Raw genomic sequence first — 20961 nt, forward strand, 5'->3', positions numbered from 1 at the left:
CTAAGTCCAATAATGTTTAACCTTTAATCAGACTGAACCTGGAGCTTGAGGCATTTTATTGACAAATCAAAATCCAGCGTATGACAGCCAATATATTATATAACTTAATGTGATTTGCATTAGAATTCTATTTGCTTTGAAAGAGAGGTGATAAATAAAGACAAAGAGAAGGAAAGTATAAAAGAGAAGAGAAGGAGAAGTATCATTTGAGCTTTTTTTAAAATTACATTGGCAATTATTAGCAGAAATTGTAGCCAATTCATACTTGAGGCAAGCGTTGTCAATATATCGATAATCAGATCATAATCAATACTAATATCATCCACATTAATACAATCCAATACTCATTTGAGCAAGTACTGATACTAAAAAAAGATACATGAACAGGACAATTTTTGACTTTTCCTGGACAGTTTTGGAATGATCTTGAGCTCGATCAGAAACTATTATTTTGAATTGAAAATATCAAGCTATTGTCTAAAACCTTAAGCCCTAAAAAAGATAATTTATTAATTATCTTAGTGGTATCAAATTTGGCATTGCGGATCGAGTATATTCCATAGTGTCGGAATGGAGTTTTCACATCCATTTATTTTGTAAAATCACGACAGCAGTTGAAGCGCGACAGTGAAAAGCAGATTAAACAATGTTCATGGGAAATTTGCTCATTTCCCAGCATCCCCTGCCCTTAGACCCTCCTTCTCGGCAAGGAAAACCTACAAACCCCTTTTAAGTTTGAAATGTTAGTATCGTGACACTACTTGAGGCTCTACTTTTAAGACTTCCTCCACTTCTACTTGCCTCCCAATGAACAACTTTTCTGCTTTGACGCAAACAACAAAGGGATTGGATTTGGACTGAAATTATTACTGGACGGAAAATTATTCTCAGGAATTAGCATTTTCCCAAAGAGGCTCCTTTTAAGTAGCGGGTGACAAATTTGAGCAAAGTCGAGGCATATGAAAGAGCGCCATTTGGCAGGATGTGAGGGGCAACGCGGGCACATTTCCATACGGCATAAATACTCCAGCACTTCCATGCTAATCATATACTGTTGCCTTTTTTGTTTCTTTTCTGCTCTTATTTTTGTTGTGTTTGTTATAAAAAAGTGTGAATTCTGATTGACCTCCACCATTTCAACATACGACTCTAGCTTTAAAAAGAAAGTGGAATAAAATATGTGAGAGATATGTCAGAACAAACAGAAAAAACTATTCTTTACCATAATAATTGTACTATACATATACAAGTGGCTTGCCTTGCCCTATCTAATGGATCGGATACAAACCAAAAAAACAAAATAGGGACTAGTATTTAAATGTTTAATGATAGTTTTTCAGTCAATTTAAAACTTTGGAAAGATGATCCTTTGTTCTGAAATGTGTTTACTCTATACATCTCTTTACAACGCTGCTCTTCTCTTTCAGCTACGATCGGAGCAGAACATCTGGAACATCAAGTTCATCTCTAAACTCTGATAAGACCATTCCATTTAAACGTACACAACATAGGACTAAAAACTACAAAACTACTACTTAAACCACAGACAGGCCACATTAAACTTTGTCAAATACATTCTGACTGATTGTGTTATAGAATAAGCATCTAAATAATAAATAAAACGATCTAATTGTATACGTACTCTTTACATCTTAGCTTGGGCCTGACACAAAAAGTACACTCGCCGGTAGTTTCCTTGAGTTTAAACTTTGATCCGAACAGCCGAGCAGAGGAAAAGACTGTTACAACTGGAGCAAAATGGCTTTCCTCTTCATTTAACTTAATTAAAGACGCCGACGTGAGGAAAATGGGGTGTGGGGGGGTGTGTGTGGGGGGGGGGGGGGGGGGGGGGGATCGTCATAGTGAACTCCTGGTGGGGCAGTGTCAGCGTGAAATACTGAGTCACCGCGATATCGGTTTGTCCATAAAACACGTGCCCACAGCCGAGCGGGAGAGAGAAGGCCACCAAGCACCGCCACAGACACTCAGCACTATTTCACCAAACCAATTATCCGCACGGCCATAGCTCAAAGTGATAGAGCACATTTTAAAAAGAAATACACACACACACACACACGCACGCACGCACACACACACACACACACACACGCACACACACACACACACACACGCACTGGCCATAGCTCAGTCTGATTTGTTCTGATAGTGCCAGGGTCCAGTGGGTGGCTCTCAATCGCCTGCCGAAGACGCACTACACCAACTTTACAGTCTTAAGACAATCTCCTGTCCTCCTCCGAGCAAACTAAGACGGACGGAAGCCCTCGCAGAGACAGGAGGGGAGAGGAAGGGCGCTAATAGATCCACCAGCCGAACGTAAAAGGTGAAGAAAAGTTGACCGAGTGACTTGCAAAAGGCCCAGGCGGATGCTCGAACTGGACTGAAAGCGCACAACCGGTTTCGAGGATGAACGGTTAATAATTCATTTGAGTTGAGTATGAAGTGTACTCGAAGAACAGTATGTAAAATTACGTATTTATTATTTTGTTAAAAGCTGTCTATATGTGTCTCCGTGTCTAACTATTTCTAGAAATATCAATAAATTGTAGATATGGACCTTTAAATACAATACAGAGGACACATCTTCCTGCAGGGAACGTGAAAGTAAAGTATACTTGTGTTATCTTATCAATAGAAACCATATTGAGGTACTTATCTTGTGAAACAAAACACAAGAATAAAAAATGGGGAAATTACATTTGTGAAAGTGCGCGAGTTTAATACAAAAAAGTGACCTCTGTTCGACTCGGTATGAAGTTAAGAACGTGGACGAGAGGAGAGAACGCAGTCCCCACACAGGAGGCTGACGCAAGGGCAAAAATAAATCTCTTGACCTTGTCGTGGATGGACCGGACTGCTCACCACTCTGCCGCTGTCGGTCAATAAAGCATGCTCAGTACTGAATAATCCTGATGTTAATATGAGTAATATTACCAAGTCGTATGATGTATCGTTTTTACGGATGGACGGCAACAGGTCGACAATAGACGGTTATAATCTACATCCGTGCTTCCCAGCGGATATGCAATCATAACTTCTCCACGGGGACGATCACCGGTGCGATACAGAGTACACACATTGATTAACAAACGCAGTATCATACGCAGGGCAAGAGCGCATACATCCGGACGTTCTTCTGGTCTTTCTTCACAGAGCTGCTGTACTGAACGCGAACAACACTATCAACAATAGGCTTTACTTTAGCCGTGGGATTCAGTCTGATTTGCATACGTCCTTCTTCTGTTTCCAGTGGGATTTTGCAGCATGAACAACATTTACTAAAGAGAAAAACGGTAACAGAGAAATGTTGTGGCATCGGCATCTGCGAAGCACTTTCTTCATGTCTTCAAACTCTTAAATCTTTTGTTTTAATCTGATCAGTTGTTTGTTTCTCTTCTCCTTCTTCAAATATTTAAAAATGACTAATTATATTGGTTGAGTGACTAAAGGATTTGTATCACCTGGTGCTTGTTGAGTTGGTAGAATTTGTTATGTAAGTAATTAAAACCAAATTAAAACCAGCAATGTATTACACAATTATACTAGCATAAAACCAAATAAAGTTTGTTTACTTTTTAGCAAAATTAGTAACGGGATCAGATTCAAACTGTACATTTACAATAAAGTTTAGTACCCCTATTTCATTAAGGTTACCCCTCGAGACCTTTTTATTTATTTTATTGTATTCTTTTACTGTTACTGTTTACTGAGTCATATTGAATGTTTTGTTCTTTCCCCACGTTTGGCCTGTCGTTTCCTTCCCCAGAGTGCAACATACTTTTGTTGTGAGCCAGTGTTTTTTTTCACCGAACAATGACTTGAATCGAATTATTATTATTGATCATGTATAATAACGACTCTAGACGTGTCAAACTTTCAGCTTGCAATTAAGGCAGAAGAATACTTGTCTGTCAAAAACGATGTCAGCAGAAACAAAAGCACATTTCTGAACTGATTAGGAATTTGACGAATGGTAATTTTAGTGTCAGGCGGTGATTGGTCCTTTTGTCGATAGAGGCACCATTGTACAGAGTGACAAAAGCTTTTGAATGACACACGATGAAGAGGAATGATGAAGGAGGGGGAGAATGAGTCGGAATCCAAAATGGCTGACAATAGTTTTATTGTTGCAAACAATTACTGATGAATTATTGATCAAATATGACACTAGAGGTTAAGCTGTTCTGGTTACAAGGGCTGTATGTTTGACACAGAATGTGCCCATACATGAACGACGGGAGCACGTGACCATATGACAAGAACCTGCAACCAAACGCCAACAACAATCCAACAACAAGAAACTCACTGGAGTTCAAAGTATACATTTTGTGAATTCTGAAAACTTATGACATGTTGAACCAAAAGTACTACCATTAACTATTAAAGACTTTGGAGAGGACGCATGGTGCGCACATACAAATCTAATTAAAATATAAATCACATGGGTGACACTTTGCTTGGGAAGAGGCTCATGAAGCCGACTGCTTTATAATATATTATGAAGTACTCAAATGTAATTTGAATCTTTCATAAAGGCCATAAATGTTATAGCCTTCTGTATGTCTCTACTGTGTCTCTACTATGTAATGATAAATAATACAGACCAGCCTACATTGCTAATTACTTAATATACATAAGTACAAGTTAAGCCCATATGGTGCATAATAAGAATCACTTCGTATCTAACAATTACCTAATTTTGGTGAAGGAATATTTGAATACGTACACTGATCAAGCAGACATCTACGCTGTATACCTGCTTTTGTATCCGCATTATGTACTTTGAAGTTGTGGCCATGTTGTGTGCAGATAAGATGTTAGAGTTTGTGGAGGCTAATAACAGCCCAGGGCTTTGCTGTGGCTCTTGTTATGCTCACCATGATGTTGTTGTGGATGAAGCCTTTGCGATAGCGTGCGGGTTTGAGGTGGGGGTACTCTTCTGTGCTGGTGACTCGGATGTTCCAGACCCTCCTCCAGGCCTCGTACAGCTGCATGTGCACTGGGTAGACCCCCGAGTGGTGAGGGGCCACAGCATAGCCCATGTCCACAGGGATGTTGTGCTCCTGTACACAGAAAACACCACATTAGAGCTGCATTCACAAATAAAGGAGAGGCGGGCCTTCGACAACCCACTGACCTTTCCTGAACATCTGACCGTGTACACAGCATCTGACCGTGTACACAGCAATTAAAATGTGGGACTGCATTTGTGTGCGAGAATAGATCCGTGTTTTCATTAAATTAACTATAATTATGGCTTTAGATAAGACAAATGAGACAGAGGAAAAGATAGAAAGAGCTAAGGAGGGAAAGGGATGATTTGTCCACAGATAAGCCCATCATGGCATTGTCCTTAAGCTACAGTCCTCACCATGACCCCATGGTCTATGACACTACTGTATGTATGTCATTTAAGTAATTGCATGGCTGGTGGTGGTGGCAGTGGCTATTGGCAGTGTATGACTGCCCCATGCCAGACTGGCCCATTAGCTAACTAAACATCCTCAGTGTGTGAATAAATAAACAATGAGCCAATGAAAAGAAACGCAACTAAACAGAGTACAATAAGCAACTGCATGTCAATATCAAATCCTCATCTGCTGCCTTCTGTCCAACAAATACATGAGCCAAGTGGCCCTGATCCATTTTATTATTAGTAATGTTCACATAAAGGTTTTGTGGGCTACATATAGAAGGCTTGTTCCTAAAGCTGAAATTACAATGATGATTGGTGTAATATTATGTCACAATCTCATATTCCCGGTCAAAATGTATACTGTATACCGGTAAATTAGTATAATATTATTATAATATAATATCCATCCATCCATCCATTTTCTACCGCTTGTTCCCTAATATAATATAATATAATCGTTATAAGATAAGATAATATATGCCTTTATTTGTCCACACAGTGGGGAAATGTTGGTGTTGCAACGCGAGTAAATACAGAAGAAAAGAACAGATAACACTCTTAATAGAAAAAAAACTCTTATAAACAAAACTCCTATGGACAGAATCTCTCATATTCTTAATAGGGAATAGAGAAAAAATGTTTTAATTTGACAACTAATAATACCTGATAATATCTTCAAATTGTAATCTTATTGATGACATAGACAGAGGGATTCTGTTTTAGAACTTTTCTCTTAAAGAACTTAACCTCAAGGAACCACCATTTCATACCAACACCAACACATATTTATACTAATTTCTTTCTCTCGCTCTCTCTTCCTGTCCCTTTCTCTTCTTCTCCTTTTTTTTGTTGTTTTCTGATGTTTCTTGTTTTGTTTTCTCTCTTTTTTTTACGTATATCGTAAAACACATACTTTGAAGATGCACAACTACAATAGGTGGTGGTAAATGCAGTAACACAACGACAACAAGTCTAAAGAATAAAGTTTAAAGAACAAAGTAGATGGCGGTAAATGCACCTTTGCAGTTGGCTGCCGGCCGCCATTAAAAGCAACAACAACAACAACAACACACATTCACACCGCAGCGTACACAGACTCAGAGGGCGGGGTGAGTTAAACGTGTGCCCGAGGAGACACCAGCAGTATTCACATGAAGGAGATGGAATTGCACCGCCAACCTGTGGATCTGACATGTCATTTTCAACATTTATTTTTCACAAACCGACACTTGACTGATGTGAAACTATGATAAATATTTAACACGTGTACAATTCCATATGAGAACCTGACATATGCACTTTAAGTAAACACTCATGGCCCGTAGGCCTGACCTTGTGCACAGAGCGTTCACTCTCTGGCCTTCAGGTGGGAATAAAAAAAAAAGCGTTTGTAAATATGTTGTGTGTGAGCGTGGACGGATCTTCCAGACTGATGGCGCTGTCCTTGGTGCTGACACACTCCCACACACTCCATCCACAGCAGCAGCAGCAGCAGCAGCAGCCGTGCAAGATGGGATAGCAGATGTGCGCTAGAGGTTAGGGATCACTGTTTACGACCACACTCACCTTCGACAAATGTGCACTGGGCCCCTCACTTTTTATTACAAGACATGACAATCTATTACAGTGGTGCGAATCACTAACAAAGGTGCGTGGGGGCAACAATAGCACTTGACATCGTGCACTGCGGCTTAATCAGGAAATAAACAGGGCTCAGGTGCGGGTGCTACTGTTAACCCACGGACATTATGTTCCCTCAACTTTTAGAAAAGAGTTCTTTTGTTTTGAGGGACATCGTGACCCTGGTCCATCCACTGTAAAAACTAAATTGCTTTAGTGATTACAAATCACAGCGTAAGTCATTTTTGATGGTTTCTGGGAGTGATTTATTTTCAAACTTGGTTCCAAACTCTACTTGATTAAAGTGGACAAACAATCTTGTGCAATGTTTGTGGTTAAAGCAGATTTTAAGATGCTGGGATTAAGATTGTAATCGGTAAACAGAAGAAGCCTATGAGATTGAAGAAGAGGGTTAGTGGAGACTTGGTAGTTTTATTAAATTAAAACATGTGCTTTTTATCTGGTATTTTAGTATTAAACTATAACATACTTATTATTCAACATTTTGTTCATTGTAAACTGCAGTATTAATATAAAACAACTTAATAAGACAGATCTATTGACTTCCTGTTCAAAACTGCAGAACTGAAAAGCGCGAATTTTCTTTGTGCCACTTCGTTTTAGAAAGCTGCAGATTTTCATTCATGTATTTTTATTGTTGAAAAATGGCTTTGTGACATCGAATCCTACATGTATGAGCCTGAGTCTGAATGTTTTTAATAATTGCATAATCGCAAATAATAATGAAAGGCAAGTACAGGGCAGTAGGCGGAGATAGGTGGTAGGTGAAAACATTTTCAGAGCACTCGAGCCTCAAATGCAGGATAAAGAGAAACATTAACGTGGTTAAAAGCTCATTAAAGCTCATTGGATCGTATCTCCACTTGGGTATGTCTAAAATATTGTACTGGACTGTTAGACAATATTTATACAGAAATGCATTTGAGCTAAAATAAGAATATGCAATTTGATCACCTGTGAAGTGTATTAACAATATGCATGCAGAGGTCACAGGTTACACACACAACTTTAGAAGCAGGAAGCAACGCTGCAATGGTTTTTTGACCAACTACATCATTGTGTGATCAAAAAAAGACGCAAAGAGACGCAAAACAACAAATTAGATAATTACATAAAAAAATAAAAAAGCAAATGTAATTTAACTGATCAAAAGTGTAATTTGTTTTCTTTTAAATCAACAACATCAAATGTAGACTACAGTAATCAATTCATAATCACAAAACAAAATGTCAGTTTGTTGATGAAGCCCCTCTTTTACAATCTTACGAATCGACAAAAGTTGTGAAAACTGAACAGTGTTGATTAAGTCAAAGGCCACGAATAATGAAAAGAACTGACAATTGCCGTGAGCCACAAACGTCCTTGAAGCAGAATGCAATCACAAGAAGGAAGTCTGATTAAGAGGACAGTGCAGACAGAGGAGAGCAGACAGCTGTGTTGGACACATGTGTGGATGTCTCACCAGAGCAAACTGCTTGTTGAGAACCATCTGGTCCAGCAGAGAGGATTCGTTATGGAAAAGGTGCGGCTGCATGTGGCTCCACATGTGAGGGAACCACCAGAACTCATCCACGTACCGCAACAGCAAATCATCGCCCTCGTCCTCCTGCACTGTGCCTGTACACGAAGCAAGGACAAGGGACAAGAATCAGACACAAATCAAGGTGCAAAATCAGCATGTGTCGTGGCAAAAAGACAAACAGTTTGGCGCATACAATCCAACCCGACTTCCTCAGCGCCGGGTTGTGTTAAGGTCAGGTCGCTAAATAGATCTGCAGAGTGTTACCACGGTAATACATTCTGCGCTGTATCACATTTCATCTCACTTACAATATGTTCAGAAAGAGATTTTTGCATTATCTCAAATTCATCTTTGTTATTAGGAAAATCAATACTATCTGCCCTTGCTAACCACAGAGCGTAAAAAATCTGAATAATACCTCTGCAGGAAATTGTGTGAAAATCTATTCTGTATAAAGAACCACGTCATGAATAACCTTAGACGCTTTAATCTAGGTAAAAACATGGATATATATTACAGTAATGTTAATTATGTTACAGCAACACTTAGACCTGAGCTGTGAGGAGCAGGAGACCACAGGACCAGTATCACATTATTTATGTCCAGAGTGAGATGTAGGCCGCAAATATGTTCTGTTACACAATCATTATCTAACAAAAACAAACATATTTTTAGTATTTTACTTACTTTTAGCATCGGTTACCAGAACTATTTCAGACTCTGAATCAAAACCTGGTTCGTCTTCTCTTCCTATTGTGATTCCTGTGTCTTTGTGGACTTTTTACTGCGATCTGTGTTTATACAGTATATTAGACCCTTAAGATAAAAGAGTAAAGGCATGGAAATAAGTAAGGTTTTGACAATATGAGCAAAGTGTTTGCTAGTGTCAAAGTGGTGGAAAAAATAAAGTTAATAGTGTGTTATATTTAACAACTCCAATCAAAGGTGCTGTACCCATTTTGTTTCATGTAATATAAGTGAAATATGCCTCACCTCAGTGCAGATATAACGTGTCTGTGTGCATCTAATTGCATCGTTTAATCATCTTAGAACCAGGAAGTGCGCTGTTGACATGTTTGTTAGCTTTGCTTTGACGGTAAACCTCTGCCTTGGTCTTGGAAAGTTGTGAAAAGTGTGTATAAACTCACCATAATGAATATCTAAGCAGCTCAGAATGCATTAGGAAAGTGAGCAAGAAACGTGAACACTGCAGTTTAAAACGTACAGTGCCTTTAACAACATACTTTGGGGAAAGGTTTACTTTACGGAAACTACTGAGGAAATGTGACCACTCCAGATGGTGAGTTTTGGTCTGTTAAACTGTAATACTGCAAAAACAACACGGAGAGGTCACAATCGGTGGAGGTGTGTAACGTGATGAAACATAGTGTAGAGATCTGCAAACTATGGCACTGAGTGTTAATAAAGCGACATCTTTTTGAATATCTTCTTCTTGACAAGGTTATTCAAGATCATTTCAGTGACCAAGGCCTGGACTTCATTCGAGAGAGCCTTTGAAGTAAAAGATATTGCAATCCAGTAATACTATAAATGTTTAATAGTACTGCTTGGATAAAATGTAACCTTTTCATGCATATATTTTAGAGGTCGTAAGATCTACATGAGAACTGATGATTTTTAAAAGGAAATCTTACTGACAAACCCTACATCAGGGGTGGGCAAACTACGGCCCGCGGGCCACATACGGCCCGTTTGTCTTTATAATCCGGCCTGCCAAACAATCCAAGTATTATAAAAAATAATAATATTTTATTAATAAAAAAAAAAAATTGCCCTTGTCTGCACTTGTATCCTTAATACAGATGATGTGAATTAAATAATAGATTCAATAGCCTATATTTGACAGAAAAGTGATATTTTATTTTTTCACACCAATGATCGCGGGCCGGCCCTCTGCTACTTGCCTGGATTCGAATATGGCCCTCGGAGGAAAATAATTGCCCACCTACATGGTCCATCAGATTGACAGGAACTATCTACGGAGTTGGAAAAATTGAGCGTATACTGCACCTGTGTGGTAAAATTTTCCAGAGAAGCCCAAGTTGAAGGTAAAGTTGGAGATCTGAGCACGCAGCTGTTTCTGAGTTTCAAGGAGAGCCTGCGGACAGATAAAAGAAATATCAGTGCTCAGAATATCTGCTATTTAAAGTAAACACACGGTTCAGTAAAAAAATACAACCCATGTGGTGGTGGTGTGAGAACATTGCCGACTCTTTTAAATTAGCGGTAGAAATAAAAAGTCTGTGTGGTTATTTCTGTCCATTGTACGCAATTCTACATTTTACGTCCTCTCGTTTACAGAGTGGGGCTGAAAACAACGCTTTGTTTACTGGAGAATAAGGCTGGGCGTCTGAAATGTCTCGTTAAGCACAAATAAAAAGAGCTAACAGTATTAATTTCATGACTACAAACAGTCTGGACTAGAGAAGAAACAACAGTGAAACCCATAATTTTCTGTAATTCACAATGTTTAATCGATCACCATTCCTCACTAGCATCTTCAAATCAAGCTGCCTGAATAAAAAAGTAATGATACTGTCAAATAAACAGCCTGATAAAACAGTTCTTTGTATATAGTTTGCTTTTTTGGGAGAAGAAAATGAACAGAAATTACGGCCAACAATGTTCACGATTATAATTTTTTAGTTCTTACAATTATATTGTTCAGTAATTACAACTTACATGAGAAAGTTTAGTAAATACACAGCCCTATACTTGAGTTAAATTTCTATATTTCCCCAGATAAATTAATATATCTCGGCAACACAGCCACATAGAGCATCAGGAAAAGGATAAAACAACTTTACTATTACCAAACAGTTGTATTTTGTGTATTTAATGCACCAACCTAATTATTGGAGTAATAGTAGCTTCATTTAAGGGCCCATCAATTTCGAAGGGACTCTGAACAAGTAAATTTTGAATTGTGTCCAAGAAGCGTATCCCATTGACTTTTGATGACACTTAAGTCTGTGTTTCCAATAGTCAAATCAGGATTTCTTCACTTTATTTAACGGCTTCATTAGTTTACTGGCCTTTAAACAAAGACTCTGTAATGAGTGTTAACTACAGAGCTGCACACACGCTCTCACACACCAACAGTAATGCGAGTTAATGAAGGTCAGTGCATTAGTAGCCTCTGGAGGGTGGACTAATAACCCCACCCTCCCCATCCACACTCGCACTCTTCCTCTCGCCACTCTCCCCATCCGGCCTTAACACTAACTGAAGCCCCACGTCCCTCCTTCCCTCTGCCCACCCCCCTTCCCCCTCTCAACCTCCATCTCTCGCCGACTCGCTCCGTGAAAATGTCACATTCTCTGGAGACGGCTCTGTTCTAATTTGAAAGGAAGGCTGAAGCAGCACAGTGGAAAGATCTCTCTCCCTCCATCCCTCACTCACCCGTCTATACGACTCTTGCATCTCCCTCGCACAAACCGTCTTCTTGCCATCGCTGCACTTCGCTCGGTTCGCGCCAACAAAATGTGTTTATTTTGAATAATTGGGGAATATTAAAGAGTGTGATTCGCCGCTTTAGTGGGGCATCTCTGACACGCCGCATTTAACAGATCTCGGGGAGCTGACTCCGGTGGTTCCGATGGGCCGTCCGCTCGCCATCTCACCTTCTGTGTGCTCCAGTTACACAAACAAGCACGTCAACACGCTGCATTGTCTTCATTAGGCCTAATCTAATGGCGTGGAAGATGGCTGCATGCTGACAGATGTGCACCGCTCCCTAATCTGATCCCCTGTCTCCCCCTCTTACGGCTTCCTCTACATCTTAACGTGCACGCACACACACGGGGCCCAAATGTGAGGATTCAAAGGACTTAAAAATAAAATTAAGTTTGTAGCTGAGTGCTTTGCATGGTAACTCAATATACATTCCCCGATGCACTTGGTCAAAATGCATTATTAACGTGCGTGTGCTATCTGTGAGAGCCGCTGCAGGTTTGTGTCCAAGTGGGTGCTGGATTCGTTTAAACAGCTCATTTGTATTCCGCGGCCTTGATGTGCATAGCAGAGAAGTGGGCAGCCGTGCAGGGGTCTGAAAAGTACTATTTTTTTTTTTTTTGGGACGCTATTCGGGCGCGTCGGTAAACTCAAGACCCCCAGCTGTCGCCAAGACGTCGGACGCCCCTGTTTCTCTGTCGTATTTGAATAATCATTTACAAAAGCATTAGTAAGATGTGGTGGAGAGGTTCCTGACAGGAATGACAGGGTGTAATACATTCTGAAGACAATTTGAAAATACTGACGTGAAGAGACTCGGGTGTCAACAGAGAGAAAAATATCAGATGCAAAGTTCAGTTGTTGGCAGTGCAAAGAGTGTAATCAGATGAATTACGCTGTCACGGAATCACATTTTGGTTTGTACGAATATTGTGGGGAAAACACATTTGAAGCTTTATTCACAATTGTTGAGACCGTGACCAAACAACAGCAAAACCTTTAATATTCTTCCATTCTTTACAAATTCTTTATGAAATAGACTTTCTAACAAAATAAAGTAAAAACAACTATTAAAAAATGACTTGATGTTTAGGTGTATATTTTTAACAACGGATTGAATTAAAAGCACTTCTTATTCTTAACACTTTGTATTCCCTTTAAAATTGGTACAATTCTATGAAACATTTTTTTTCAATAATAAGTTTATTTGTCCCTTCAACATACATTTATCCATATATATTGCACATCTGCACCAAAGTACAACACATTAACTCTAACAAATGTTGCACAAATAGTAATAATACAAAGAGGGAGTGAAAAGTCTCACATCGTAGTGCAAGTTAGAGAGTAGAAATGGAAACATTATCTGTTTTATCATCCAACTCACCTCAAATAAGAATTCAAAGTTGTACTTCTCACAGCAGGGCAGAATTCTCATGTTGAAGTTACAAAAGGCTCCAATATTTCTTTATAGCATTGTCAAACAAATATAATTTTTCTGATTCTAACGACGTTGAATAATCACAATTTTATAACTTTTACCAATAGATGGAATCATGACAAAATGTAGTTTCGGACACAAATGTATGGCACAAGTCAGCCAAGAACTAAAGCATAATGAGATTTTTAAATGTTTATATAGAATGTTTAAAATAGTTGCTGGGGGTAAATCAAAAGACAAACTTGGTGCCAAAACTTCAGCTTGACACAATTTATCTTCAAAACATTGCATTAATGTTCCGATAAGATAAATGCAGCAAATCTGGATGTGAGTGATTCAAAATGAGAACTGATGCAGTAAACAATTCACAACAGAATATTATAGCTTCTGAATGGTACAATGTCCTCAAGAAGTCGCCTATAAACAAGACGTTTTGCACAATGCCACCAGGTCCATTTTCATTCCAAACGTGTACAGTTACCAGAGCAGATATAAATAAGAGTATTTATCATTTTAAAGACAGTAGCCCAAATCACGAGAAGCCGAAAGGAAATAATTAAATAAAACAAAAGCCATTTTCTACAGCTCCACTGAGACCCAAAGATAAAAGCCAAAGGCATCCAGTAGCGACAGGACCTTAAACACACCCCCAAATAGTCCTCTGAGCCGCTATTTTAAAGAGACACAGCGTTTTATCTATCTTTACAGGTTTTTTATGGTTAGTGCCTGGTAAACGCAAGGATTTTGTCACAGCTAAAGTGGAGCTGTAGATGTTTTCGCTCTTCCATTCTAATGCAGGGCCTTAGCGAGAGCCAGCGGAATATCAAACGGGAGGCAAACTGTGATACAAACTGCAACTAACAGTAACATTCTTTGGGCAGAAGCACACTGCGCCGGCGACAAAAGCCGAGCACTTACACACCGGAGCTCAGGACGGTTTTCAAATGGTCCATAACGGGCAGTTTATGCACATAAAAGGCAAGATTGGCTAGTGGGCTGGTGAGCCAGTGACAGGAGGTAACTGGGATTAGTTGTAAGCAATAGGCCTGGTCCTCCTGCCCGGTCCTACAGCTGCTTAATGCTGCGGGTGACAGAAGCAGTGCCAGTGTGCGAGCGTGTGTGTGTGTATGTGCTAAGTGAGTGGTGGGTAGGGTGCCAGTCAGATGTTGGGGTTCAAACAGATGGGAAGAGGCATCAGGACAGCTGGCATTCACTGGCATTCACAATCCTCCTCCCAGCGTCTCACCACTATCCCCTCTCTATCAAATTCCCTACAGCAACCGCATTGCTTTCCTTCACTGAAAAATACATCTACCGAAAGGCTGCAAAAAAAGTTTATAGTCCAATAGCGTTGATGCTTGTTTTCTCCCTAAGTGCCCAAATACTGTTTTTTTTTCCATTAATGCCTGTTGAGAAATAACACTAAAACGGGCAGTAATCCTTGGAAGATAAGGCGTGCAGTGAGTTTGATGTGATTTTTCAGTTTGTTTTAGAGCAATAGCAAAAACAAACAGATGAGTCCTCTTATTGCCATGGTTGTTTCTGACAGGCAGAGTATTGTACACAGCAAATTTGGCGGTGGTGAGTAGTTTTAAGAATGTTGTGGTAGTAGAATTAACAATGATAGCTCTGTATGCCAGGGCACATTGTATTAGAAAATAATTGAAATCGCAATTTGAGATGGCGAAATGGAATCACAAGGACTGCAATGATTTAGATCATAGAATGTCCTCAAAATATCCTGCCTTTTATTAAAAATAAAAATAAATATTGTTGTGCCTGTAATTTACCGTATTTTCCGTACTTTTTTCATAGTTTTGGCCGGGGTGCGACTTATACTTATATCTATACTTTTATACTCCGGAGCGACTTATATGTGATATTATTTGTTATTTTCACACTTCCAACCGCATTTCATACTCCAGTGCAACTTATATATGTTTTTTTCTTCTCTATTATGCATTATTTGGCTGGTGCGACTTGTAGTCCAGTGCGACTTATAGTCCGGAAAATACGGTATAACTTACATGTGATTACAAAACATGTGATTCACGTATACGTTTTTCAGTTCATAGTTCAGTCTTCTCTCTAAAGTAAATACTTCTAGAATGGTTTACAATGTGAACTTTACGTCGAATCACACTTTCTAAACATATATCAAAATACTAAATCTAAAATCTAAAAAAAAATGACAACTAGATTTTTCCCCAAATCTGGCATGCTTTTGATTTGTACATAAAAACATAAAACGAATGTAATTTAAGGATCACTGTAATCATACGGTCAGTGTGACGCCAATAGTCAGTAAGAACTTTACCATTTGTGGTATTTACTTCTTTACCTTCCACCTGGTTTAATTCTGGTGCATACCTTTTGATTAGAGTGATAACTATAAAACTATAAAACAGTTTTTCAATGCCAAGCACAAGATTGCAGGCAATACCAAGTGCCGGTCCGTTACCATGGTGTATGAATAAAAACAACAGTGCCCCTTTAAGCTGCTCTGGACGTTAGCAATAGTATTAGCCAATAAACAGTGCGCATTGTAACGGCTCTTTTACCGAAATGTCCCCATTGTGTGGACAAATAAAGGCTATTTTATCTTAAAATGTCATAGTATTCTATTTAAATGGTGAATTGTTTTATTGGTGTTTTATCGGTTATTTTGGAAGAACTTTTTTGAAACAGTGGGATTCAAACTAAATGCATAAACACACTTTTCAACACACGATTAAAAGTGGAAAATGAGTAACTTAATGCGGTTAAATGCTGCGTTAAACCAGGTCAAAACATCTCCTAGATTGCATGTATGTGTACATCTAACGCGTACACTAGACCAGCACGTTTAACTGGGTCACACATCTCTATTTGATGAGCACTTTACCAGTTAATGCCAGTCAGCCTTTTGCTTACTCTTGGCTTCTGTCTCGCTTCCATTCTTGCATGTCAAATCAGAGCGCACAACTCCAAAAAACGTCTCGTGGTTCACTTACGTTCACAGCTTTGAGCTACTTCACTTCTCATAAAAAAACATACTTCAATCTGCAACAATTCAGAGATTCAGTGATTGCCATGGCTGTGAAGCTACCCTTGGAGTTAATTAAGAGGGAGGGAAATTAAGGTTGTAATGAATCTACTAATGAAGCCAAATGAAGAAAAGGTGGATTTATCAGGATCGCTGTTTGCAAAGGATTAAGCCAGTATTAATAATAACAATGCAGTGATGATGAAAGTCAAGGGAACTAATTGGATGCAGGAAGAACTTGAGAGCAAATATATCCACACCAGAAAGAATCCTTTGCAAATAGAAGTATTTGAATTAAATGAGGAAGTCCCGCTTCCACTGAGGCGCAAGAGTATTTTAAGAGCAGCAAAAATATTTGATTTATTTCAAGGTAATACATTCTGGATGTGATCGTGTATGGATGGAAAAGCTCACAGTATTGCAGAATAAAAAAAATAATACAAACAAATGTATGTATATAATTTGTTTTTGTAACATCTTCTATTCCATGTTTTGTGAAATTGTAAGATAATAGCAAAGAAACCTACTTCAGGAAGTAATCTCCTTCAACTCACAGCCCGAACTCCACATTATTATCCTGTAGTTCAATTATTATTTTAGGAACACAACGAATGTGTATAATAACTTCTAACTGGATAAAATGCTGTCCTACAGGCTGAAACGGCCCTTTATGGCTCATTAGACTACATCAAAGATTATTTGACTTGCCAAATGGAAGACAATTGAATGAACCCCTTTCTGGGTATAATCAGCTGGTTATAATTTGACTCAAGCAAATATTTGAAAAGTGAAGGACAAAGTGTAGATTCAATGACTATCATCAAGTTTGTCATGCAGAATTAAGTCTGTAATGTAGTGTGGATCACTTTGTACCGTGGTTTTCCTTTTAAATGGGATACTGCTGATATAGGCACATTCTGAGTTGGTACTAAAACAAGAAGCACACTTTTGAACAGTTAAAAAGTAGAGCAGGACAAGGTGCGAGGAAATATTTTCCTGTTACACGTTGTTATACAAGTTCTTCGAAAAACATGACGTTAGAAGAGCCCAACCAATTACGTGGGGCAAACACTGACATTGATATTAATGGGAAATTCTAGAAATCAATATTTTGAACAACATTGTTCTGAAAGTTTAATTCAGTTAGATTAGATAACAGACACTACATTAAAGGAGAAAAGATGCTTTGAAAGGGGAATAGAAAAATGCCACAGATATTGATGAATGACTGGGCAGATTAATGTCGAGTCAAAAGGTGAGTGAGGCACGAGAAGGATGTGGTGATGATATCTGGACACCTCCCTAATGACCACTCTGGACGAGAGGACAGAAAAACCAGCACTCACAAATTAAAAAACAGTGCTTTCACCACGCGCCACGCATTGATGAGACTTTTTGACTGGCGTCATCCCTCATTTTGAGAAATGTCATCGGCAGGGTGTCTCCCTGTGAGTCATTTTAATAGACCAGATACAGCGCTGGAGGGGGGGGTGTAGGTATTGTTTGTCACCAGATGAACTCGTAGGGTGAGACTAATGAAGAGTGCAGAGAGAAGGAGGGTGGCATTTTAATTGGGCCTTCTCTTTCTTCCTGTCGTGCTCTTGTCTCCAGCAAAACGCCAAGATTGAACATTGGCTGTGTGAGAGGTAAATGTTTCACCTCAAACGACTTGTCGACAACATATCCTGCCAGCAACGCCCAGATGTTGCAAACAAACAAAACGAGAAAAAAAACCACACTCAACTGGCATTAGAAACTCTTCTGACGCTCAGTGCAAAAAGGTCTTCAATTGTCTCAAAGTCGCAGATGGGATTTTTAAAACACAATTCAAGATGCTGTCTCCTTTACTAATGCTTGACTTGACCCGCTGTCCTCCATTACGACTCACCACGGTCAGGCTTATTGAGCATAACAATTTATACCAATCAAAGAGGCAGCGCGCACAATCAAGGTGCCGAGCGGGGAAAGATGAGAGCTGCCGAGTGCTGCCACCGGGAAATGTTCTATTGGTAGGTGTGAAATGAGAGTCTATACTGCTGATATAGACTGTCCTCTTTGTGTATGTGCAGGTAAAGGGTTTGACGGGTTACTGGAAACACCATCAAGTGACAAGAAACAAGATTAACATCGCAAATAGTAGTAGTAGTAGTAGTAGTAGTAAAAACGATAACTATGATGAAGCATAATCAAGCAAGAGCTATGGCAACAAGCAGGTCTAGACAGATTTGCATATTCAGTACCAGAATTTCTTAGCCCGTCCTGTATGGCGTCCCCACGACTTGCAACAACTACATATACAACTATAAAATACCCAAATGATGACGCAGCGCAGTTATTTTGTTCAAATAAAAGCTTGTAAGCACTTTCTGTTTTAGTCTAACGCCAACCATTAACCAGCAGCAAATAGAAGCATCATTTCTGACATATAAACATGACATTTTAAATGTATTTATGCATTTTGTTTTTTAAAATCGCATTTAATTAGCCGCAGCTCTAACCATAACGGAGAAATGTTTGCTATGAAGTAACTTTTTAGACGAGGAAAAAAAAAAGAAGCATGGCGCACGACACGTACTGCCGCTGCACAGTCGGGGGGCAACAGAGATGAAAGTGCGTAACATTTGAAACCTCATACGGTGACTATTTACGTACATCCATTTGCATACAGTCAAGGTTCGAGTTCTAATCTGACAACTACACCCGGAGCATCTCTGGAGGCTACAAACACGGCAACTAATCACAACATTTCTCCTCTCCGCGCGCCACCCTCATCCCCCCCTCCAGCGTTTTGTTGCTCTTCAAATCATAAACTTTGCTGCGAGCTGTTTCCCCGGGTGCCTTGCTCTCCGCCAGTGACTTCCTGTGACTGCCGACGGTGCTAAAGCGGAGACGGGCATGCAAGAGGGGTGTTACAAACGCCATTAGCCTGTATCTGTCGCTCTGGCCTTTCGCTTTATCCATTTCCCCATCTCGCCTGTCCGTCTGTTAGGGCACCGCTTCATCCTCATGTATATTTATGCTACCAAGCAGAAGAGTCAGGCGGGCTTAAAAATGAAAAGTCCAAATAGAGAAAGCTGGTTTGCTGTCTGTGTGTGTGTGTGTGCGTGTGTGTGTGCGTGTGTGTGTGCGTGTGTGTGTGTGTGTGCGTGTGTGTGTGCGTGTGCGTCGTCCCGGTGTGTGACAGTGCGTGAATCTGCACTCTTTTATCCCTTTTGGATTCAAGCACCCTCTTTATATTCCAGGGTGGTGGTGAGCTTCCTCTTCACCCCGCCACCCGCAGCATTCCCTGTTTTCTCAAACTCTTTTCCTGTTCCGCTCATCTCGTCAGCGGGTCTGAGGCGCAGGACAGGTGGTCCGGCTTTTCACGTTTGAAATTTAAAGGAGCGATTGAAAAGAACACCCACGCGCGTATACAGCGGGCCCACCCGGAGATGAAGCGGCCCGATACCTTAAGTCGCCGCTCCCGACATCGACGTCACGTGTGCACAGACGGGGAACTATTTCTGTCCTCACGGTTGATGGGCCGGAGACAGACTGTCAATTATTTCTCCACGATGTATACGTATTGGGGTTATGCGAGGTGACTGGTATGTTTCATGTTACAGGTTTACAGATGGGACCGTGTCATCGACGCCTACAATAAGATGACACAAAACTGCATCTTGTCATGCGTTGACTCACAGAAATGGTGTGTAACTATATGCGCCATGCGTAATTCACTGATCTATTTGTTTCGTGGGTTCTGGCGGTGGCGGTTGTTTTGTTGTTTTTGCTTGTTTTATTTTGTATTTTCTCAAGGGAGAGAGGAAAAGGGAAACTACAGAAACGTCAAGAAGGACAAGAGAGACTAGTCAGGCCTGAGTGCAGAGGAATCCCCTGGCGGACGCCCTAGCACTACCCATAGTGCAGTGCCTCTAGCATTACTAATCAGACAGCAAAAGAGTTCAATTACACTTGCCAGAATGAGCGTTATCACTATTTGGAGGCTATAACATCCCTGTTGCCCACATACTCTCGTTTAGTAGTTAAATACCGTAATTCTGTGCAAATACTGTATGAGTGTAAGTGTACATGTAGTGAAGGAGGTGTGTGCACGCTCAGGCAAGCGTGTGTGCAGAAACAATGGCTGTGTTGAGAGGCGGGCTGCATGGCTGACTCTCCTTTAGTTCCTTTAAGAGGAAGAACGTGGGAAAAGAGGAATAAGTGCCATTCATCTTTTCACTGCTTCATTCACTCCCGCTCTCTATGCCTCAGCCCTCCGCTTTGTCTCTTTCACTCCACCTCTTTGTTCCCATAAATGGTCTCTTTACTTCTGCTCAAAACCTCCAGTTGAGATAAATACTCCCGCGCTGTGGTCCAACATATAGTCCAAACACTTAGTGCACTTGGACTCAACATGCACTTCAACACAAAGTATTTACTCA

At 40.0% G+C, this 20961-nt stretch overlaps 1 protein-coding gene across 2 annotated transcripts in view; it reads right to left on the minus strand.

Annotated features, from left to right (window-relative positions):
• The window catches only part of ndst3 (N-deacetylase/N-sulfotransferase (heparan glucosaminyl) 3), a 70338-nt gene that overhangs the window by 46050 nt on the left and 3327 nt on the right, over positions 1-20961 (minus strand). For both annotated transcript variants that reach the window (XM_072462301.1, XM_072462302.1), the window contains exons 3-5: positions 10629-10716; positions 8538-8692; positions 4896-5081 (exon numbers count right to left, since the gene is read on the minus strand). In XM_072462301.1, the coding sequence (XP_072318402.1) occupies positions 4896-5081; positions 8538-8692; positions 10629-10716 (429 nt within the window). The remainder of the gene's footprint in view (positions 1-4895; positions 5082-8537; positions 8693-10628; positions 10717-20961) is intronic.

This window comes from Eucyclogobius newberryi, unplaced genomic scaffold (genome assembly GCF_026437365.1).
Source record: "Eucyclogobius newberryi isolate DKJ021-1_F unplaced genomic scaffold, fEucNew1.0.hap1 SCAF_4, whole genome shotgun sequence".
NCBI classification, from domain to species: Eukaryota; Metazoa; Chordata; class Actinopteri; order Gobiiformes; family Gobiidae; genus Eucyclogobius; species Eucyclogobius newberryi.